This window comes from Fringilla coelebs (assembly GCF_963513975.1).
Source record: "Fringilla coelebs genome assembly, chromosome: 6".
In the NCBI taxonomy this organism is placed as follows: domain Eukaryota; kingdom Metazoa; phylum Chordata; class Aves; order Passeriformes; family Fringillidae; genus Fringilla; species Fringilla coelebs.
This window is the reverse complement of record NC_140034.1, coordinates 45240685-45262818: the sequence shown is the minus strand read 5'-3', so window position 1 is coordinate 45262818 and position 22134 is coordinate 45240685. Positions and strand designations below refer to the sequence as shown.

The 22134-nt window shown below is 45.8% G+C and overlaps 2 protein-coding genes across 4 annotated transcripts in view; one reads left to right on the top strand and one right to left on the bottom strand.

Annotated features, from left to right (window-relative positions):
- TSPAN4 (tetraspanin 4) overlaps nucleotides 1-15341 on the bottom strand; it is a gene marked incomplete at its 5' end in the record, with an annotated part of 415229 nt that extends 399888 nt beyond the window's left edge. For both annotated transcript variants that reach the window (XM_084208494.1, XM_084208495.1), the window contains one exon: nucleotides 15248-15341. The remainder of the gene's footprint in view (nucleotides 1-15247) is intronic.
- Nucleotides 15342-15521: 180 nt separating this feature from the next.
- Nucleotides 15522-18516, top strand: POLR2L (RNA polymerase II, I and III subunit L). Of its 2 annotated transcripts, none has more exons than XM_084207116.1 (3): nucleotides 15522-15651; nucleotides 15897-16004; nucleotides 18080-18516. In XM_084207116.1, exons 2-3 carry the CDS (start codon nucleotides 15910-15912, stop codon nucleotides 18186-18188), a joined length of 204 nt encoding a protein of 67 aa, XP_084063242.1. In that variant the 5' UTR covers nucleotides 15522-15651; nucleotides 15897-15909; the 3' UTR covers nucleotides 18189-18516. The 2 variants fall into 2 exon arrangements, with proteins under 2 accessions (XP_084063242.1, XP_084063243.1); XM_084207117.1 differs by lacking the exon at nucleotides 15522-15651 and adding an exon at nucleotides 15706-15795.
- The last annotated feature ends 3618 nt before the right edge of the window (nucleotides 18517-22134 follow it).

Sequence of the window (22134 nt, the reverse complement as noted above, 5' to 3'; positions counted from 1 at the left end):
TAGAAAGGAACACGATGCCCTTCAAAACAAGAACAAAAACTGCAGCCACAAACGAAAACAAGTGTAACCAGTGCCAGCTTTCCAGGGACTAGATGCTGCCTGGAGCTGTGCATGGCCCAGAGACACCCAGTGGTTGACTGGTACATCACAAGCAGACGTAATGAGTGAATGAGTGGAAAGGTTAAGGAAAGCATCCCCCCAGTTCATTTATTTAGTACAACCTTGGGCTGATACGCTGCTTCTCTGCTCATCTCCAGTCCTCAGAATGGGTGTGGGAATAGATAAGAAGGTCTAGGAGAGAGGCCTGATTCTGAATAAGTGACAAACAGCGAGAAAGTGCATGGAAAAGAGGAACTGGCAAAGCTTCACACTATGCATTGTCTTTCAGCTGTAGATGATACCAACATCCTCTGGCCTTTCCTAAGGAAGTTCCTGTAGTCAAGACTCTGCCTTATTTGAGGTCTCTGGCTGAGTTTGGGTAACCATTACCTGTGGTCTGAGATAGAAGCAAGTGCTATGCCAGACTGAGATTCAAAAGTCAGGTAAATGCTGCTTGTTGAGCTGCTAACATTGCCAGCAGCAACTATGTTTCCTGACTTAAAGGGGATTTAATGGCCCAACAACAACTCATCAAGGTATACATGCAAAACAAAAGGCATCTCCCTTCATATCACTAGCAGCATAGGACCAGGCTCTGGACTAGGAAAAAAAAAAAAAAAAGAGAAATAGATCCAACTTGAAACCAGATTTTAGCAGCTCTACAGAAGCATAAGCAGAGTTTTCTTTAACCCAAGTAGCACCAGAGCTACAGAAAGTGACATGCACTATGGGCCTCCCATGCACTCCTCTCCAACAGCAGGTTTGATTCTATCCAGCCTAGCTTTAGGCACTCATTAAATACCCAAGTTTAGCAGATCACCACAGTCAACTTTTTCTAATGGAAATGGAGAAGGACAGACATCTCTTACCACCAAGATGGAAATCATCTAGACATTAGCATCTCTGCACCTTCTATTTCAGACCCATCAACTAAGTGGCAGGTACTAGGAACAGCTGAACTACACATGGTCAACTAGACAGGATTAATATTATGCTCTCTTACTTAGCCTGCACTGTTGTAGCAATGCTCAATTTGGATAAAAGTAAATGTACTCCCCAGAGAGACACAGCAATCTATATTTTAAGCTCTTTGTGACTCCTTCTGGAAAACAGCAGGATAAACTTTGTTTACAGCCCATACCACATGCACAAGGATAAATGTAACCTTCACCCAAATGGCAATTTCCAGCAAAGACAACATTTTTTTTTAAGAATTGAATTGAAATTTTTCTAAGAAAACAGTGCTTTTTGGAAATAGCAACAATATCATAGAAAGGGAAAAGTAACAGGTCAAAGGCATGAATGGGTGACCTTACTGTGATCATTCTACGTAAGAGACTTCAGAACAGCTCTATTCCCTGGCAGAAAGCTCAGAAATGCAGCACTAGTAACCCAGAAACACTGCAGTGACTCACTCCTGTTCAATCAACTCAGATGCTCAGGGGAAACAACAAAGGCATCAACCAGGACACGGACCAGCCAAGCAGATGCAATATGGCAGCACAACCTGGACTCAAGCCATAGCTCCTTACGCTGAATTGCTGGCACCTCACTTTCTGTCTCACTCCTTGCATCTCACAAAATAAGCCCTCTTTTAGCAGAGGTTTGACCTACTCATGAACATGACTGATAACCATAGGTGTTCTCAGAACACAAACTCATCGTGGCATAACAATGACAAAGAAAACAGCACAGGGAGATTTTATGTTCCAACATTCCTGGCCCTAAACACACAGAGAAGTGGTGAGGGAAACATCTCCAGCAATGCAGGAAAACTCAGACAGAGCAGCTGTATAAACCTGAGAAAACAGGGGCAGGCAAGGATGATCACTGAGAACAGCATGACTAGCATGAAATGAGAGCACCAACGAGCCCAGAAGGCTTGAGGTCCTCTTGCAAGCAGAAGGCACTAGCCCCCTTAAATCACACTCGGTATCTGCTCCTGTGCTCTGATATTGAATTGGCAAAAATAAAATAAGAACAAACAGGCAGGGCACAGAACTAGGACAGCTGCAGCCCCCTTCTCTCAGTTGCTCCCAGCTCCAGCTTTCAGTATTTGCCTCTCCTCAGCCCTGGCCATGACCCTCCCCATCAGCGACCCCTAATATAACTCAGATTTGAGGCACTTGTTCCACACCACTGTGTAAAGAGACACTGACACTCACGTACGACTTCATCAGTGACACATATAAACACAAAAAACTAAGAGAAGGCTCCTTCTTCTCCCTTCCTCCTCCTGCATCATTAAAGCATCATTGTTTTCTCTGTGAAGGTTTTAAAGAGAAAACAGAAATGAAATTAAATGGGAAGGGTGTAAAAAGCATCTGAATACCAAACGCGCAATGCCTCTTCTCTTCCATGAGCTGCAAAAGTAAACAGCACCTTCTCTGGCAGGAGCAACAGGCCTGTCTTACATAATCAGGGGATGGAGAGAGAGGAAAGGGTCAGGAAAAACACACACTGCCCACTGTTCAGAGAAGAGCTCCTTTCAGCAGCCATGAGTAAGAAGACTGCAGAAGTGACAGCTTTGCTACCTCCCTGCCCAGCTGGCTCTCTGACCTGCCTAGAAGCAGCGTCCAAAACCACAGGAAAGGCTGGATTTGTTTCCAACACTGCTGGCTGGTGGCATTACACACAGGATGACAGAACGCTGCTTTCCTCACAAGTCATGATGGGGCAATTTATTTTCATTGGCATGAGCAGAGAAGGAGAGCCAGTCTGATCCACCCTGCAGCAACAGGACACTGTGAAAGGCAATTTTACACATACACCTCATACAGTCATAACACACTCATACACCTCATATGGTCATTGCACACACCCTGCCTTGGAACGAAACCGTTCAATGGAGACCTCTGCCTTCAGAAGGTGAACCAAGCATCTACAGTCAGAATTTTCAACTTTCCATACTCATAATTCATGCCCTGTTACATCAATGTAAAAGCCTGGTTTGACTCCCTTCATGGCTATCATCTACCCACTCTCTTACATTTCCACAGCAGTCTGCCCTAAAAAGTCACAGGAGGATTTTCCCACCCTGATGACATCATTTCCTCCTTGTTACACACCCTGTCCAGTCCACACCACTCGGACAAGCTGCAGGCTGTGTGCGGGGTAGAACCTAACAGATTCATCCCAATCCATCAACACCTGCTGACAAATCAAGGCTAGACTAGTGAGCAACAATTTTATGTGCATCTGTGGCAATTCACACTGTTCAAATCTAGAACCGCCAATAGTCACACCCCGCTCTCATTGCCTGCACACAGGCATGCACTTGCACTCATAGGTACAAAGCATCCACCAGGCTTTTTGCAACCTCTATGACTTCATCGCTTCCTAGTCCCTCAAATTTGTTGCGTCCACTCTGACCCTTAAGTCTTAACACCAGGCAGCTGGATTTCAGAAAACCTTTCTCCACAATACTTCCAGCTTTCAGTGAGTCCCTTATGCACCAGCTCTTCGGAACTGTGGCTCAGAAACAGGCCCTGTTTGCCACAGCATCCATGCAGCTCACCAAATGCTTAGCTCCATGGTAGAACCGTCATATGTAAATCCTCACAAAACAAAACAAGATGACCCATATCAAGGGAAGGGAAAAAGGGGGGGGGGGGGGGGAGAGGAAGAGGGCAGGGAAAAAAGAGGGGGGGCAAGGGGGGGAGGGGGAAAGGGGGACGCCAAGCAAACAATTTAAATGACTGCTAAAACCATCAGTATATCAGCTGGAATAGCAGCACTTTGGAGAGGATTTTTCTGGGGCTTTTTATTATTACTATTATCTTATCTGCAGAGGCAAGCCAAGAAAACAGAGAAATAGATGGAACCAAGCCCTGTATCTGAGCAAGCTCTCTAGAAGCAAATACACACACGTTTCAGGGCTGGCAGAACACTGTGCTGAAATTAAGTGGCGTGGGCTGTGACGGAAACAATTTTTCAGATCTGGTAATGCATGCCAGTGAATAAAACTTCCATAGGCTGTACAGCAGCACCTAAATATTTGTCCTACTGCTGTTCATCCATAGCTGGCACACATTCAGAGACTACAAAGACAAAGCCAAACCAAAGCTCAGACTGACTTTTCTACCTCCAATTTGCATTGCACTTTTCCCTCCAGGGATCTTTCATGGCTTGGTTTGGATTCCATCCCAGTTCAGTCCCAAACAGAGAGATGTATCATACAATTTCAACACACTGACACATTTCATTTTGAATTTAAGTATTTGAAATTACTTTGAAAGCACATTCATGACATTTCAATACTCTACTGGATAACTTTTTAATCCACCCATATTTCACCCCATGGGTAGAGTGTAGGGCAGTGGGTCTAAACTAAAACCAGAAAACTGCACCAGGACAGAATGCAAGTTCTTTGGGTGGAGTACTGTTTGCCCATAGGAAATTAAAACTTCATTACTAGCTATTCAAAATTTGATTGTACCAAGTACTGTCCACCATGAGCAGGACACAGCTATGAGTGTGCAGCAAAAGGAGACTCCGTGAGGCAAATAAGGTAGTTCTGACTTTCACCCCTTTCACTGCAGAGGCATATAAGGGGACAACTAACTACCAAGTGCCTTGAGAATGTGGAGCAAATATGAAGAACCAGAACAACTTTGCAACTTAATCAAAAGCCTGCCGAAAGAACAAACTAATGTATTTACAGAGTGCCCCGTGGCAGGAAGGAATGATGAATCTGACTCCATGTTCTCAGAAGGCTAATTTATTACTTTATGATACTATATTAAATTAAAGAATACTATACTAAACTATACTAAAGAATACAGAAAGGATCATTATAGAAGGCTAAAAAGATACTACTGAAAACTCGTGACTCTTTCCAGAGTTCTGACGCAGCTTGGCCAACAAGTCAAAACAATTCACAGCAAAAACCAATGAAACAACCACCTGTTGGTAAACAATCTCCAAACACATTCCAAAGCAGCAAAACACAGGAGAAGCAAATCAGATAATTATTGTTTTCCTTTTTCTCTGAGGCTTCTCAGCTTCCCAGGAGAAAAATCCTGGGCTAAGAGATTTTTCCAGAAAACATGAATGCTGCAACAAATTATATAGCTACAAGGAAATACTATCAGGAGGGGTCATCAAAACCATTTTCCTCACTGCAACAGACAACTTGGACAGCAGTAAAGGACAGCTGGCTCACCCACAGCAGCACTTCTCTTTAAACTGACTCCCATGCATGGTCAGTGGGGCTTCCATTGCCAAAAGCCACAGAGTGCAAAAGCAGTGTGACTTTGGATGAATCTTTGCTAGGACTGAAACCTGCAGAGGTTAATTGGGCGCACAGAGAAAGAACTCTAGTAAGGAAAAGAAAAAAGCCAGAAAACAATGTTTAATAAACTGTAAATACTTCCTTACGGAAAATCTTGTGTGTTCTTGCACTGGCTAAAACAATGGCCCAGAAGTGGTTCTCCTTTCATAATACAGTACAAAAGAACCTGAAACCAATATTGTCTAGCAATGGCTCATCATGTGTCCCATGAATTAAGGCCCTGGCAGTAACCCAGCAGCCACAAGGCTTATGACAGCTTTCTCAGGAACTTATGAGAATTTGATTTCTTTCCAATAAGGCCCTTAGGCTCCCAGAGGAATCCTCAAACAGCTTTTCAAGCCCTAGGAGTCAGGCCAGTGACAGCAAAAAGAGGATACCCAAAAGGCACTGCAATGACAATCCCACAGCAGAGCAGGAATGCAGGCAAACAATAAAACTGATGCTAAACAGATCCACAATAAATTGGCCCCAACTATAATTTGAACTGTGGGGCACTGCCAAAATGAAATGGTCATTTACTGACAGAGAAAGCAAAGAAACATAAAACCTCAATAGAACAGTAAGAGATCACAGAAAAATTTTAGAAAGCCTAACACTGCATCTAGATGAAGAAAGCTTCTCTTCTACTTCTGAGCATAACTCTCTGTGTCCTCACCTCTAGCAGGGGACCAGGATGTTCTGGGCAGTTCTCGCTTTCTCCTATAAAGGCATTCTATTATCCATTCTCCAAGTAAGAAATTCTCTTGTGTGTGACAAAGAAGTCCTAGTCATCCCAGAATCCCTTTCCTCCAGATGTCCTGATTCCCTGACAAAGGCAGAATGCCCAAACAGCAGCAGCAGTACAAGCTGAGCCACTGCAGCACAGCTCCAGCCCACCACCACGACTGAAGTTAAGAATGCTGGAAATAGGGCACCATGCTGGCACTTCTCTACAGCAGCAATAGCTCTTCTGTGCTCCAAAGACTGTTCTGCGATCCATAAAGGGGCTGCACAAGTGCTGGGGGGAAAGCCAGTCTTTACCCACACACCATTTTGTTTTGCAGAATAAAAGAAAAAATATATTTGTTCAGCAAGTATTTTAAGAAGAACAATCATTTCTGCTTTAAACTGACCCCACACACTGAGGATGTTACTCAACAGAGAAGCAGAAAAACACCTGTCCTTTGCAGAAATGCAAATACATCCAAACACACCTCTGGTCCCACTGCAGACAGGTGACAACCCTGCCCATGGCTAAGATTCACCCACATTGCAGATAAACTGCTGCACAACTCAGTTATTACAGAGCTAAACAGAATTTATACACACATTCATCTTCCAAGGCTTCTCAATTCCAACAGAAAAAGCTATCTTTCACAGGATACAGGCACTTTCTTTAATATTAAGCTTTTTAGCTTCTCTACTGAGAATGGCAAATGTGATAAATGAAGAAAAGAAGCAAAGCACCTTGACAAGGTCATACAGGGGGCTTTTAGGAAAAAGCCGTGGCTGGGGGGACATCCCAGGGTAAAGAACCCATGCTCTCAGCATGTCACTCATCAGGCCAGGTGGGTGAAATACATTTCACAAGGGTGAAATACAAAAAGATATCTTTGTTTATGCCTATTTTGAAGAGAGCAAACTTAAGGAATCAAAATAATTTGGGGGCACCCAAAATATTCAGCATATCCTAAAGGCGAAGGGGAATATGCCCAACAGATAAGAGCAGATATACACAGTAAAGTACCCTTTTTTGATCAAGCTTGATTTTTAGGTTTGAAGACAAGCTGCAAACAAAACTGCAACCTTGATCTCACAGTTCTTTTTATTTAGACCAAAAATTAATGCAAAACCCCAACCAAACGCAGCAGTCCCTGGGCACAGCTCAAGCAGCCTATTGTTCCAAAAGGACTTATCCATCACCAGAGACAACCCCCTCTGATCAGGTCGCATGATTGAAGGCTGTACTTTATTATTCCCTCTCACCACGACCAAGCAAAGATGCAGCAGCAGTATCAGATCAGACAGAGGAGCCGCTGCCCTTCAGAGCAGGCTCCTGAGTAAGAGCTCCCTGATGTGCACACAGGTGGGACTTTGCTGTGCACAGCGGGAACGCCAGAGTAACCACGCCACGAGTGCCATGACTGACTGAATTTAAAGAGGCAACGCAACCCAAACCCAGGAAATTCAGAAGTCAAGTTGGTCTCGTATTCTGAATTTATTAGAACTTCTAGACTATTTAACCTGGTAACGGTGCAGCATTCCTAAACACTATAGAAATGCTAAAGAGTGCAGGGTAGAGGCAAGAGATGATGGAAAACTCATTGAAAGCAAGCCCCCCATGGCTCGGTCCCAGCTCTACCATGCTGTGTTCCACCACTGTACAGCCCCCTCAGGGCTTCTCTGCAGCAAGCTGGAGACCCTCCCTTAGTCCTGGGGCTACCACTCCCCACAGCTTCCCAATGCTCTGCTACACCAGCACCACTGTGTTATGATTAAAATGCTAGAACTGGCTCTTGAATAAAAAAGAAATTCACCTGCAAGCAAAACAACTTCAAAATCCATATTCATAAAAAGTGTTTGAGGAATGTAGAGGCCTCTCTCTTTTAGCCATTGAAACGCAACAGTCCTTGGTCTTTCATAGAAAACACGCCGCAATTTCTTTCTTTCCTGCAGCGCAGTCACCGTGCATGTGTCTACCACTGTATTACCTCAATATTTTTGCTCAAAAAAGCACTTCCCTAACAAAAAGGAATTCACTCGTACAAAGCAAACTGTATTACTTCTGCAAAATTTCATTTGAGAAGCCACAGCTAAAGTGCAGGACCCCTACAGTTCCCAGTTCTGCAGTGTGATAGCTTCAGCGTCCCTTGTGAGATGAAGCATGTCACCTTAATGCATGCTTAAGGTGAGAGAACGACCAAGCTGATGGGCTTCACCACCCTAAGGGCACAGAAAGTGACATACTTAATCTGATGAGAGGCACTAAAGCAGCACCTCTTAATATTTTATGAAACATTTGGCTGTTTTTAATTTTAAAAACAGCAGCTCAATAAACAAAGCAATGGAAGATTCCCTGTGGATGGCACTATGATAGGTGCACAGCAGCCCACTCTGCTGAGTGATAACGTCGTACCCAATGCATCAAGTCTGTCCTCCTCCCCACATCCATGCTGGAAGGCCTGTACACTGGGAGATCTCAGGCTCTGCACACCGCCAGGGACTTTTCCAGAAATAGTTCTCTTTCATCAGAACACAGTGCATAGCAGAGGCAGCTTTAGAAATGGTTTAAGACATCCAGCTTTCATCTAGCACCTTAATCTGGACACAACAGGCTGACATGCCCAAGCTGAAGTTGCTTTAATCAGAAAAAATACATTTTCTTCTCTATTTGCCCAGTTCTGGAAGAAGATTACAGACACAGACTCACATGAAACACAAAATGCAAGCATCCTACTTCGTTACTACTGCGCACTTGCTTTATGTTTATCTGCTTCCTTAAGCAGCCACTACTGACCACGGTCAAGAGATAAAGTACTCAGCAAGAGGCATCTTTTCTCCTGCTTATAGCAATCACTCTCTATTCCCACTCCCACGAAGGCTTGCAAGGTGCAAGACTGGCCAGAAGACAAATGGAAGAAAAAGTCCAAGCACCAAGTCTGATTACAGACATAAGCAAGCCTCAAAGGACAGCATTCAGCAGAGCCTGCTCTTTAATCCTGTGCTCCAAATACATCCATCACCACTTATGAGAACCTCAGAGATAAGACTTTAAGTTAGAATGTCTTCCCACTGCTCCTTTTCATTGGAATTCAGAAATTCATACATGCCATGGTAAAGTACTACAAGAGGGATGGCTCCCTACAGCGTCTTAGAGATAAACCCTGATGGGAGGGAGCCTGTGTACAGACCCAGAGAAAAGGGCTCCCAGCCAAAGGCAGGAAGCACATCAGAGGCAAAAGCACATCCATGAGCTCAGTGGGAACATGCAGTCCTCTCTCTATGGAAGAACACCGCCTTGGGCTTTTCCCTTCAAGCACTAATAATTGACAAGTCCTCTTGCCCTCACCTCAACTACACAGTCCATTCTTCACTCTGGAAATAAAAAAAGGTTCTGCAGAAGTTAAAAGCACTATCCCAAGAAAGGGGATTATTTTGTCATCTGAGGACATGTACATGGAAGAGTAGAGCTGATGGGCAGTCTTGTGATGTTTCTGATTAAAATGCTGCCTCGGGATATTACTTACTCTCCCCCTCCAACATGAAACAGTCAATTAGGCTGTGATATATTCATGCAATAAATACTTTTTCTTATAAAATTTGTCAATCTAAGACTGGCAATACTTTTGCCTTGAAGTCACCTTACTAAGAAGAAACATGACAGATAAATCCAGTCTTAAACTAGTTAAATACTGGCATCTGAGGAAGCAGAAAAGTAGGGAATAGACAGGTCTATTTTTCAATCCCATCACAGTGCTTTAAAAAAAAAAAAAAGGACAGGAGGGCTTCATTTCCATGAAGAGCCATCTTACCCTTTCATTATTAATTTTATATACACATGCATACATAAACACACACAAGTACACTCACCTTTCACCTACAGCAGGTGAAATTTTCATAAAACCTCTACAGGTACAAGAGCATATTAAACTGAACAGCACAAAAATCTGATGGCCTCCAACACAATGATGTCAGATGACTATCCTGATGACTCTCAGACCACTCTCTTACATCACATCAAAAAAAAGTCATTACTGAAACAAGAACTGTCTTTGTGGAGCATCCACCCCTAGCTAGAACACCACCTCAGCTATCACTTGTAAGCACAGCCAGGATCATGGATGGTCCAGCTATGCTTTTCCACAGCCATGTCCTGCCTGCAAGGACCCAGAGGAACAGCTCTTAGATACAAGAGACAGGGATGGCTCCACAAAGCTTAGAAAATTACAGAATTCAACCACTGATCACCATCTTCCAGTTTGTCAGCAGGAGCAATCCCTAAACATGCCACAGAGATCCTCAAAGATCTGAATACCTGGATGCCAAGAGTCCCAAGCAGAGAGCACCATCCCAGCATCCTAACTCCTGTTCAGTGAAGCAGAACAAAACCTCTGCCCCACAAAAATAACATAAATAACAACATCTCTGCCCCCTTCTCAAGTAATAGGCAGCAATCTTTATACCTAATACTAGAACATCTTAAATCGCTTTATGGGAAAACATTTGCAATTTTGGATGCATCTACAGGACTTCCTCATATACTCTATTTAGCAGAGACATCTGTTACTCAATATATATATATTTCATCTAAATCCCACCCTCTGAATCCTTTCCATCAGTTGTCACTAATGAAGCTTTGTGTGCAAAACCAAGCGCATTCTGCCCCCATTAGGAAGCCAATTACAGCAGGAAAAACAAGCAATTAACAAGGTGCAAAATAAACATCTTGCCACCTGCCTTTTAATAGCAACCCCACTTCAAACAAGTCACAGTCTCAGCACAGCTTACAGAATTGGCAACTGATATTATATATGTATTTATGCAGCAGCTGTTCTTCATTGCAACAAATATTACAGGCTTACTAGATAAGGTCAGCATATTTAAAAAAACATATAGCAAGTATTAAAACCTGCTTTGAGGCCCTGAATGATGCTTTTAATGAAATCAGCAGCATCAGGCTTGTGTGGTATTACAGCAGAGCTGCAGTCACATCCCCAGCTTAGAGAGATTTCTCCTCATTTCTCCTTGCTTAGCAGCTTCAGTATTTGTTTTGCTAAATCCAGGGGCCTGAGCAGCTCTTAAACTGTGTGCGGGGCAACCAACCACACAAAGCTCTACAGAGCAGACAAGTCTTTCCTACTTCCATCATCCCTCTATCTCCTTGACCTTCTCCACCTCCCCACCTTCACATCACTGCACTAAATTGCACTGTGGAGCGGGGGGAAGGAAGTCACTCACTAAAAAATACTTAAAAAAAAAAATCAAGAGGAAAACAAATCTGTATTCCATCTCACTCTTTGCTCCTTAAGCCTTCATGCTTTAGAGGGAAAGGAGGACTTCCAAAGATACCCTAGCTAGCTCCAGAGGGAGTCACTTTCCTTCACCTTTTGTGGAACAGGATGAACGACACACTTCTGAGTAGTTAACCAGGACTAGAAAACGCCCAGGAGTATGTCTGCAGGATTTAGCAAACTTCAAGTGGAAAATGTGCCTGAAAAACTAACAGCCAAGCTTCATCCTGCATGTTTGTTTTTGTATCTTTCACTCTTGCTCTGACTCTCTACTGCTATGTAAATTATTTATATACATTAAACTTTCCATGTCACATTTCAGCTCCTGACTAATGCCCTATTTAACCACTCATTTCACAATTCATGTGAGTCTCTTCCTCTCAGGATTCTTCCCTCTCTGGCCTCGTTGGGATCCAAAGAGTAAAACACTGAATATGGTACTTTTGCCATTGCCCACAGGATTCTGAGTGCTAGTTGGAGATGGAGAGAAAATTGTTAACATTCTTTCTCTAAATGACCACAGGGAGCGACAGGGAAGAGAGCTTTTAACTCCAAGCAGGGCCAACAGGGCTACCCACAGCTTTTTAGAAGTCTGCATCATGATTAATAGCACTAAAACAATCCTTCTCAGAAAACTTGTTGTAAAAAGTCCTATATTTAAATAACAATTCACTACCCTTGAATACCACTGGCAAGTCAGATCTTAAAAGACTCACATCTTCAGTTCTGGCCATTATCTACATGTACACAGAATAAGCAAAGTCAGAAGAAGGGGAAAAATGACAGGAGGTGAAAAATCAAAATTTTCCAGACTCGTGAGAGTGCACACCTAAACCGGACCTACTGCAGCCAACAAAGTAAAAAATACCTTTTAGCTACCAGTTTCTCATGCTACCAGTGCAAGTGCAGAGTTCTCACAAGTCTTTCCTCCAGCCCTAATTACAGAGACAAGGTCAGAAATTACACAATCTGCCAGCATGGGCTGTAGGAGGTCATATGGCCACTCTAGCTTCAGAAGTAATTTAGGAGTAGGTCACTTAACTGACTTCATTTCTGTTTGTTTTTTAAACAAGCAGCAATATTTTCCCTTGCATTTTGTGGCTGGGAGAACAGGAAGCAGGGTCTACTCCTTAATCACCAGCCTAGGATTTCAGTACACATCACTAACAATGCCATGGAGCAGCGATGTCTAGCTGCATGTTACAGATTTAAATCCACCAAAAAATGCCAAGAAGGAGCCTCATTCCAACAGTGACAGTGGGTCAGAACACTGTCAGCTTTCAGAAGTTGTTCAGATCACAGGAAGAAGGAGGGTGTATTATCTGCACTGCCTCACAACAAATCCACGTGACAGAAGCTGCTCAAGCCGCTCCAGCTGCACATCAAGAAAGCAGCCCACAGTTTTCAAGCTTTCTTCAACTCAATTAATTCTAGGGCAGTCTCTTCTGCTTAATGCTGATGAGGGCTCCAGTGGGCTTTCTGACCAGCAGGCTGCCTGAAGGCCCGAAGAATCAGCAGTTTGAGGACTGCTGCATATTGGAGGTGGCAGGAGACCAGAAATGTGGCAAGAACTTACTGTGAGAAAGAGTTGCACAGTTCTAAGAGCTGGGACTTCAATTCTTGCAATTCTTCTTCAAAGGATGCTTAAAGAGATCCACTTCCTGGATTCTTTCCGCCCTCTTCAAAAGAATGGCTGAAGAGATCAAATTTCACTAAACACTAACAGCTGAGTGCCATCAGTACCCAGCTCACCTGAACAAGAGCGGAAGGCTGGCAATGCCACAACTGGCTCAAGCTGCAGTCCTCCTAATCAGCGTGAGCTAACAGCCCATAAAACACTGACTAATTCCAAAATAGTCACATGTGTGCACATTCCCCCACAGCTCTTCTAAACAGACTTCTGCAGTTTGGCAAATGGTCAGATTAAGCAGAGGATATATGAAGTTAAGCAGAGAATGTTTTTGGTATGTAGCAGCCTCTCCAGGTCATAGTTCATAAAAATCTTTACAACTTCTAGGATCAAAGCAGCTACAGCCATGAAAGACCATTAGGTCCATCACCCAGCCAAGGCAGGTTACCCAAAACGACATGACCAAGTTAAAGTAATGGTGTGTGAACAAGCCGAGTACATTTTGCTTTGAAAAAAAGATGCTAAGCAAAGTCAGATATGTGAACTACGTCCAAAAGTTAGAGTTCAGTTTCGTTTTTAAGAAACAAGCGAGCACGTTTCTACAAGGCAGCTAAAAAATGCTAACCTATATCTAATGATGTGGCTTAGCTATGAAGCCCAGCTCCAGCCCCTCTTTCTCACTCTCAATTGCAAATTTCCATCTCCAAAGACAAATGCCTTTTACCACACAGTTCAGTAAGAAAATTACTTTGGAGCCCTGGTACTGAAAATGCATCAAAGCACAGTCTTCAAATTCTCAACTCCCCACCCCCTCCAGCCCCCCAAAAAAGAAAGAAATCAAAGGATAAAAAGGAAAGACACGGTTTTGCTCCCACTGGCTACGATAACAATAATGATCATAATCTAGAGATCGCAGGAGGTTCATCAACCCTCCATGCCAAGTCAATTCGCTCCATTCACAACTGTGCATAATTATTCCTGGGACTGCAAAAATTGCTGCCTTTTCAATAGCAATAGAATTGTAAAAATGCTTTCAACTTCAAGCCCTTATTTATTAAAACAAAACTATTTGCTCTTTTACGGTTCATGTTAGGTCTGGCGTTTCTGTGCAGAGGGTCAATAATCCAGTCGTTCAAAAAATAGTCACGAAAGACGTATTAACATAAGCTGTGCATTAAGACACAATTATTTATATGACTGACATTAATGGCTCTGCGCCGTGCACTGTATCAACTCACAGATACTTTAGCAGGAAAATAACAACACTTGGGGAGAATTTCTGCTCTCCCAAGGACAATTAGCATAACGCTAACGGTGAAACGAGAGAGCAATAAGGACTGACAGAGGAATGCTTCATCCCAGAGTCTCCAGAACAGCGGTGTCCGTCCCCAAAGTTTGTACCCATCACAGCGCGCTTCCCTCCGCTAAGCCCGTGCCTAATGCTTCCCCAATCCTTAGATTAATGAAATACGAGTCAAGCAGTTTCAAGATGCATTATCCTCTGCCCCCAGAGCTCCCCGGCGCGGGTGCCCAGCGGGACCGGCCGCGCTGCCCGCAGCCAGCCGCTGACTGTCCCCCGAGCCGGGCCAGCGGCCCCGGCCGCCGCCGAAGGGCTCCGCTCGGCGCGGGCACTGCCGCGACAGCAGGCGGTACCCGGGGGCAGCGCACACCTCTGGGAGCTCAGCCACCCACAGGTCACAGCGGGTCGGAGCAGCACCGCGACTAACGGGACGGCGCCGCGTCCCAGCTGGCCCCGGAGTTTGGAAACTCTCGGCAAACCCGCAGCCACCGCAGCTTGGCCGGGGCTCGAGGGCGAGTGCCCCCGGACAGACATCGCCTGTCCGGGCTGTACGGAGCCGCGGAACAGCCCCGCAGCGCCGGGAGCGGGCTGCGCGCCGGGCTGTGCCGCCGCCTCCCGCCCGAGGGAGCCGCCGAACCGCGGGCACACGGCACCGAGCGACGCCGCGATGCTGCGCTGACAGGGTCGCGGCACGGCGACAGCGGCGGGTCCCACCGCCCCCCATTCCCCTGCCCCGAGGGAGCGAAGGATGCACCGCGCCCGGCGTCCCTGCCCGCAGCGCGGCGGAGCGCGGGGCTGCCGCGGGGCGCCCCGGCTCATCCCTCAGCCCTGCCCGCCGGGATGCCCACCCCTCACCCCTCAGCCATCACCCCTCCGCCGGACCGGGCGGGCGGCTGCCGCGCCGCAGCCACCAGTTGCGCTTCCCGCTGCGGTACCTCAGCCAGGACGGGATGAGAAGTCCGCCCGCTGCCGAAGCCCTCTCGCAATGCAACAAGTGCCCGCCCGGGCGCGGCGGGAGGAGGCGGCGCGGGGGCGGTCGCGGTGCCGCCGCTCAGCGCTCGGGGCGCCCCGGCTGCCACTCACCGCGCCGCGCGCCCAGCGCCGCCGTGAGCCCGCCCCCCCCCGCGCGCGCGCCCGCGAGCTCTCTTGGGCCGCCGAGGACGCCGTACCGCCGGCCGCTACCATCAAGTACACGGGGGGGGGAGTAGGGCCGCTCAAACCGCCCGCCCGCCGTGTCGGGCCGGCCGGCGGCGGCGCGGTTTCCCCTGGCCGGGCGCGGTGGTGGCGGCCGGCGGCCATCGGCAGCGGAGGAGCAGCGCGGTGGGAGCCGCTCGCGGAGGTGCAGGGCGGGATCGGGATCGGGATCGGGATCAGGATCAGATCAGATCAGATCAGATCAGATCAGATCAGATCAGGGCCGGCCGCTCGCCTCCAGGGAGCCGTCGGGACCGGGCTTTCGCACCCCACAGCCGCCGCCAGGCCGGTGCGTGCCGGCGCGGGGCAGCGCAGCCCTGAGCGCGCAGTGGCGGAGCGCGGTGTCCGGCCGCTCCGCCGGGGTTTGACGCGGTGTTTGTGTCGTTGCAGGCACAGCGCAGAAATGATCATCCCGGTCAGGTGCTTCACGTGCGGCAAAATCGTGGGGAACAAGTGGGAAGCCTACCTTGGCCTTCTGCAGGCGGAGTACACGGAAGGGTGGGTTTTATTTCTGTGTTCTTCGACTCGCGCCTTGGGTGAGACGCAGCGTGCATAAGATCCCAGAGCTGTTGGGCTCGGGAGGGAGCCCTGGAGATTATCTCGTCCAACCTCCCTGCCCAGGCAGGGCCAGAGGCACAAGTGCAGGGTTGTGCCGTCATGAAAGAGACGTAGAGAAGCTAAAAACCACGGGTCCATTCTGAGATCGTTTAACCAAAGGTTAGAAATTGCAATAGGCAACAAAGTAGTTATTTTCCCACTGAATCTTTGAGGGCAGCAGTGTGGAAGTTGCCAAGTCATGGCCCTTGTAGCCAAAACGTTCCCAAATATGTAACTCTGTACACATTTGCTTGTTTCTTCCCTTCCCCTTCCATATACCCAACTTTGACACCAACGTGATCAGTTTTTTAAAGGGAGAGAAGGAAAAAATGTTACAACTTTAAGAAGTGTTTAGCGTTTTAATATTTTCCCTATCTTTATTATTCCTCTGCTTTTGTATAGGAGTTTTGTGTTGTCTTTGACAAATGCTCACTTGAAAACAGTTGTGGTCACTGGCCTGATTCTGTTCAAACTAATTGTTCAAACTAATGCAGTTATGGTAAAAAGTAGAGTTTACAGATATCAAACAGCTAAAATCTGACAGTGCAATACTGGAATTACTGTTAATAGTAGCTTAAGAAATGGATGGGCAAAATGGGAAGACTTATCTAAAGAATCAGTAGTTGAAAAAGACACGCACACCTTTCTGTTTTTCCCTTACAAGTGCTCTTCTTCCACAAGTCCTTGGAAGCTGGAGGAAAACGCAAATACAACTAAAGTTGTCTTAAAGTATGACTCCGGAAATTGTGATTAATGTTAGTATTTTGCATCTCTGATAACTGCATATGAGAGTTCAGAATTCTCCAGATAGCTCTTAAAATTTACCTGTCAACATACATCAGATGCTTTTGTTCTCTAGTGTTTTGGAAAATTGAGGCATCTTGTGATGTTATTTGTAAACATTCTTTAAAATGCCCCACAGTGCTCTTATAGTTGTCTAAAACAAGTTTTGCAGGTGCTGTCCTAGAAGGAGCAGCCCTGCTGTACTATCTACAGTTGCAAGGACTGAGTGACATCAGAGAAGCTGCTGGAAGTTGGCTCCTGCATTTTGAAGCCAAACGACCTTTAACCATGGTCCAGCTTAGGCAGAGGCTTCCTTTCAGTCCTTTGTATTTTAGAAAAGTGTCCATTGGCCTATTCCTACAGAAGAATTACAAGTTCCAGGAAATTAAATTTGTTTGAGCAAACACTTTATTGTACTGCATTAGATCAGTATCATCATAAAAACCTGAGATCAGTCATGTCTCATGAGTGTCACATTCTGAAGGAGTATCAGACTGATTTATGGTTCAGAGGTTGCAGCTGAAGATCGTGGTAGTACTGTGACCTTTAGGAGGTCTGATAGCCACAGCCATGGAAAACACCCGCAGTGGTTCAGGCTGGGATGACTCAACATCCTCTACCCAAATGTAAGGCTCTGGAGCAGTCACTCAAAGGAATTCAGTGGAAAGACTGTAAAACACTGATTTTCTGACCAGTCTGCACCTATTTACTTGTATGTATGTGGGGGGCAAGTTGTATAACCGCATGCCTTCTCCCATGGGAGCTGGGAAGGCTTGTAGCTGTCCTCAGAATTAGCATCCCTGTGTGGGGGAGGATGCGTTAGGATTATTTTAGTTTATGTATATCTCACCTTTTTAGCAGATCTTAAATTTGTCTTGTGAAATAGACAAGAATCATCCTCAGTTTACAGAAACATGTTAAAACAGTGCCCTCTGAAAGCGGTGGCAGCTGTGGACCCTTCTCAGCAGCAGATCCTGTGCTCTGGTTAGCTGGAAAATGGGCAAATACACTCAACAGCACTAGGTGGGAAAGGGCATTAACAGCACATGCTGAATTTCTGTCCGTCTTTGAACTGCAAACAAATTTTCCTCTATAACTGAGCTCAAAGTAATCAGTGTGTTGCTTAGGAAACGCTTACAAGTGGTTCTGACTCACTTCATCTGTTATGTTTTTTAATTGTTGTTCGTTAATAGAGATGCCCTGGATGCCCTTGGCTTGAAGAGATACTGCTGCCGCAGAATGCTCCTCGCCCATGTGGATCTGATTGAGAAGCTTTTGAATTATGCACCCCTGGAGAAATGAGATGGAAAAAGCACTGTGCTGCAAGCCATGTGGAACGTATCTCTAATTTAAACTTGAGACTGGACTTCAGGCAGTAAAGGATGAAAGCCAACTGTAGTGCAACCATCAAGAGATGTTTATCTTCTGGATAAAATACTGCCCCAAGCCACTAACCTCTTTCAAGGAAACAATGGAATGATGAAGTCCATTTAAACAAGATTTAGAGATTAAAAGTTTGGATGCTTCCTCTTAAGTCTGTGTTTGGAGTTGTGAACTTCTAGATGCTTCTGCCAGTAAAACCAAATGTCTGTCCATGTAGAAAAACTATTATATTTCATTAAAACATTGAAAGAAAGGAGGTTTTTTCTTTGTAGCCTTCCTACAGTTTCTGGATAAAGCATATGCTTGGATCTTGCTGGTTATGTTAAGGGTAGAGGTACTGCTGAGTACCCAGTTCAGTGTCCTACACTAGGCAGGCAGGGGTTAGAAACACAGGACTGAACTGTGGTTCCAGTGACATGGAGGTGAGTACGTCTGTGAGGCATTGCTCCAGAAAGCTACTGAAGCCCACAGACAACACTTCCCACCACAGTTAAAAATCAACCTGTGTTCCCTACCCCAATCCTTACCAAACACTGGGGCTGCTGTATCACAAAAACACTGATTCAGATGGTGCAGTGCCTTCATTTAAGCAAAACATGTCTGAGTGTCTCCACGGAGAACACTGGATGTGAGAATTGAGGCGTGCTGGTGTGAACAGGATCAAAGTGCTGCTGCTGCCAAGCACCTGCACCCCTCTGTGGCTGGTAGAAACGCTTCCGCCACTCATCATGTCAGCGACTTCACGTTGCGCTGCGCGTGTGCTGCGGTGCTGCCCGGCCCAACAGAGAGGGGCTGCAACGGAGAGAGGGCAGCTGGAGCTGCAGGGCTGGGAAAGGTCACCTGCATCCAGACAGGCACTGACCCTGCCCCGGGGTCTCACCTTTCTCTTGCACAATCAGCTGGTAAGTTGGATCGTGTTTGCGCTCTGTTTTCTGCCGTGCAGAAGATGCATTGTGGTGCATGGCACATGCTGTGCATGGCACAGGCAGACACGCCCATCTTACCTGAAAGCGAAGGAGGGCCATTCCTGCTCCTGTGAGGGTTCGGGATTTTGTGCAAATGCAGCACTAGTTCATCATTATAGCAGCCCAGTAGAGAATGAGCTGGAAAAGGGGATAATTCCTTAGGATGCAGTCTCTTGCTCTTTGGTGCAATTAAACTTTTGGCACTCCTGTATTAGCTGCAGGGTAAGAAGTATCTCTGTGGATTCTTTCTGTAGTACAAAGAATCTGGTCTGAACAAACCCTGGGTTTACAGAAATAGTCATTATTTAATGTGCTTACTGGGTCAAACTTAAACCCACAAAGCTTAAAACTAGATTGTCTCACAAAACAAGAGGCAGGACTGCTGCTTGCCTTTGGCTATCACCCAACCAATCATTACACTTGAACTTGCTTTTCCATTTACTACAAGACAGTAGTAGATGTTTCTCATATTCAGCAACTCTTCACTGAAGACATCTTAAAACCTGTGCTTTACCCTAATGCAAAGAGAATTAAGCAATTAATTCTAGCATTTGTTTCATAGTTGGTTGGGTAGCTTATGTTCTGCATGCCTGCCGTATTAGCAAGCTGAGCACACTTTATAAAAACAAACCAAAAAAAGCCCTTCACTTCTCTCTCAGGCTACTTTGTAAAAGGGACACTGAACTAGAGGATGACCTTTCCCCAGTGAACTCGTGGAGGATGCTTTTCCCTGTCAGAGTGGGCTGTGCCGCAGCCCTGCGTGCCAGCCTGTTCACAGATCCACCGGCGGGCCCCAGGAGCCACACTGGGAGCGCAGCAGCCCAGACGGGAACGTCTGGCAGAGGCAGCGTGCAGGAATGCCGTGCAGAAAGCTGGCCTGCATCACTGCCAAGGAACTGGATTAGATGAGCTGACAGGACTTGGTTTCTATCTGCAAAAGCAAATTTCTAATCTCATTTTCTGCTTTAGAATAACATGTTTCTTTTCAAAGCGGGTGCCAAGTTGTCTGACATTAAAAGTTATGGCTCCTAAATACTTAATAATGAAAATGCAATCTGTGAAAACACAGCAGGCCTCGCTGAAAAATGCGAAGGAAAAAGAAAAACCCACCTTGGTTGCTCTCATTACTATTCTCAAAACCAGGGTGCAGTGGAAGCCAATGGCAGTCTGGTATGACTCCCTCAGACAGATGTTACCCAAAGAGCCCCAAAAACACCTGAGCAGCAAGACTAAGTCACAGCAGGCACTAATATTAGCTCATGCAGCCCTTGACACCCTGTGTGCACCACAGCTTTTCCTCAGGAGTTTGCAAATGCAGCATTAACCAACAAAAACCATTTCTGTAATGTGGCAAAGCATACAGTTCATTGTGGTCATGTGAAAAGTTATCTCGAGAGCTGGGTCCTTGGGAGGGTTAGGAGCAGAGCTTAAATCCTGTTGCAGAAAGAGTCTGAAATTTTCAATGGATTTCTATAAATCCCATCTTTCACCCCTGCTCATTGGTAACTAGGAAAGTAATTCCCTTTTTGCTGTCATTTCCCCTGTGCTACCTTCTGCAGAAGTTAATAACATAAGAGTATTGGATCTGCTTTTTACCTGCCAGATGTCTTTGGGAAGAGCCATTAAATATGCTCACAACAACCACAGTTTTTCAAGACAATGTAAAATATGTGTATACACAAAAGAAATAAAAAAGCCTCAGTTTTCCCTCAACCAGAAAAAGAAGCCCTTAAGAAAATCAACAGATAGGCAGCAGTGGGGAAAAAAAAAGAAGATAAATGGTAGTGAATATGCAGTCCTTAATTACATTAAGAATTCTGTCAGTTGGATTTTTTTTGAAAAATACAAAAATCCCACCACTCCTCTGCAGTCACTTATTCACTTTACATGTAAAACATTTTGGAAATTTTTCAAGTCTTTTCAAGTGTTGCAGGGCTCCCACTAACCCCAGTCGTGGTTTAACCCCAGGCAGCAGCCAAGCCCCACACAGCCACTCCCTCATTTCCCACCAGCTGGAATGACTCTCTGGGGAGAGAATCAGAAGGGTAAAAGCTGGAAACTCGTGGGTAGAGATAAAGGCAGTTTAATAAGGAAAGCAAAAGCTGCTCACAGAAGCAAAGCAAAACAAGGAATTAATTCACGGTTTCCCGTGGGCAGGCAGGTGTTCGGACATCTCCAGGAGAGCAGGGCCCCATCAGGTGTAACAGTTTCTTGGGAAGACAAATGGCATCACTCCAAATGTTTCCCCCTTTCCCCCCCTCACTTTACATACTGATATAATTTGGTCTGGAATATCCCTTTGGTCAGTTGGGGTTACCTATCCTGCCTGTGTCTCCTTGCCTCTGTGTGAGCTTTGCTCAGCAATAACAAAAACATCTCTGTGTTACCAACCCCGTGTTCAGCACAAATGCAAACCACAGCCCCATACCAGCCACTGTGAAGAGAATTAGCTCTAGCCCGGCCAAAGCCAGCACACCTAGTACTGGGAAAGCAGGCAGTCACAATCAGAAGTGTGACAGAAGACACTCTGTCACCCAAGCCCCAGCCTCCCTTCACACATCACAATCACCCCGAAATAACGAAGCAGTGCCTGCGACACACGGGGGGAGCTGAGGTCATGGAAGTACAGAGGAACTGTTAGGGAGCTCAGCGTCCTGCTTCAACCTGGAACGTCAGCACCAAGCTCTGTGTGCTTGGAAAGCTTTACAGTTCTTGAAATGACAATTTTAAACCAAAAAAACCCTCTTGATCATAATTCTGAGTCCATCTGCAGGAAGGAAGTGAAATACTTTTGCGCTGATCTGTAATGAGCCTCAGGTTTTATATCTCAAAAGGAATTTTGCTCTGAAAAACCACCTCTAGTGAGGGTCTCACCCCAGGGTGATTTACTGAGAGATGTG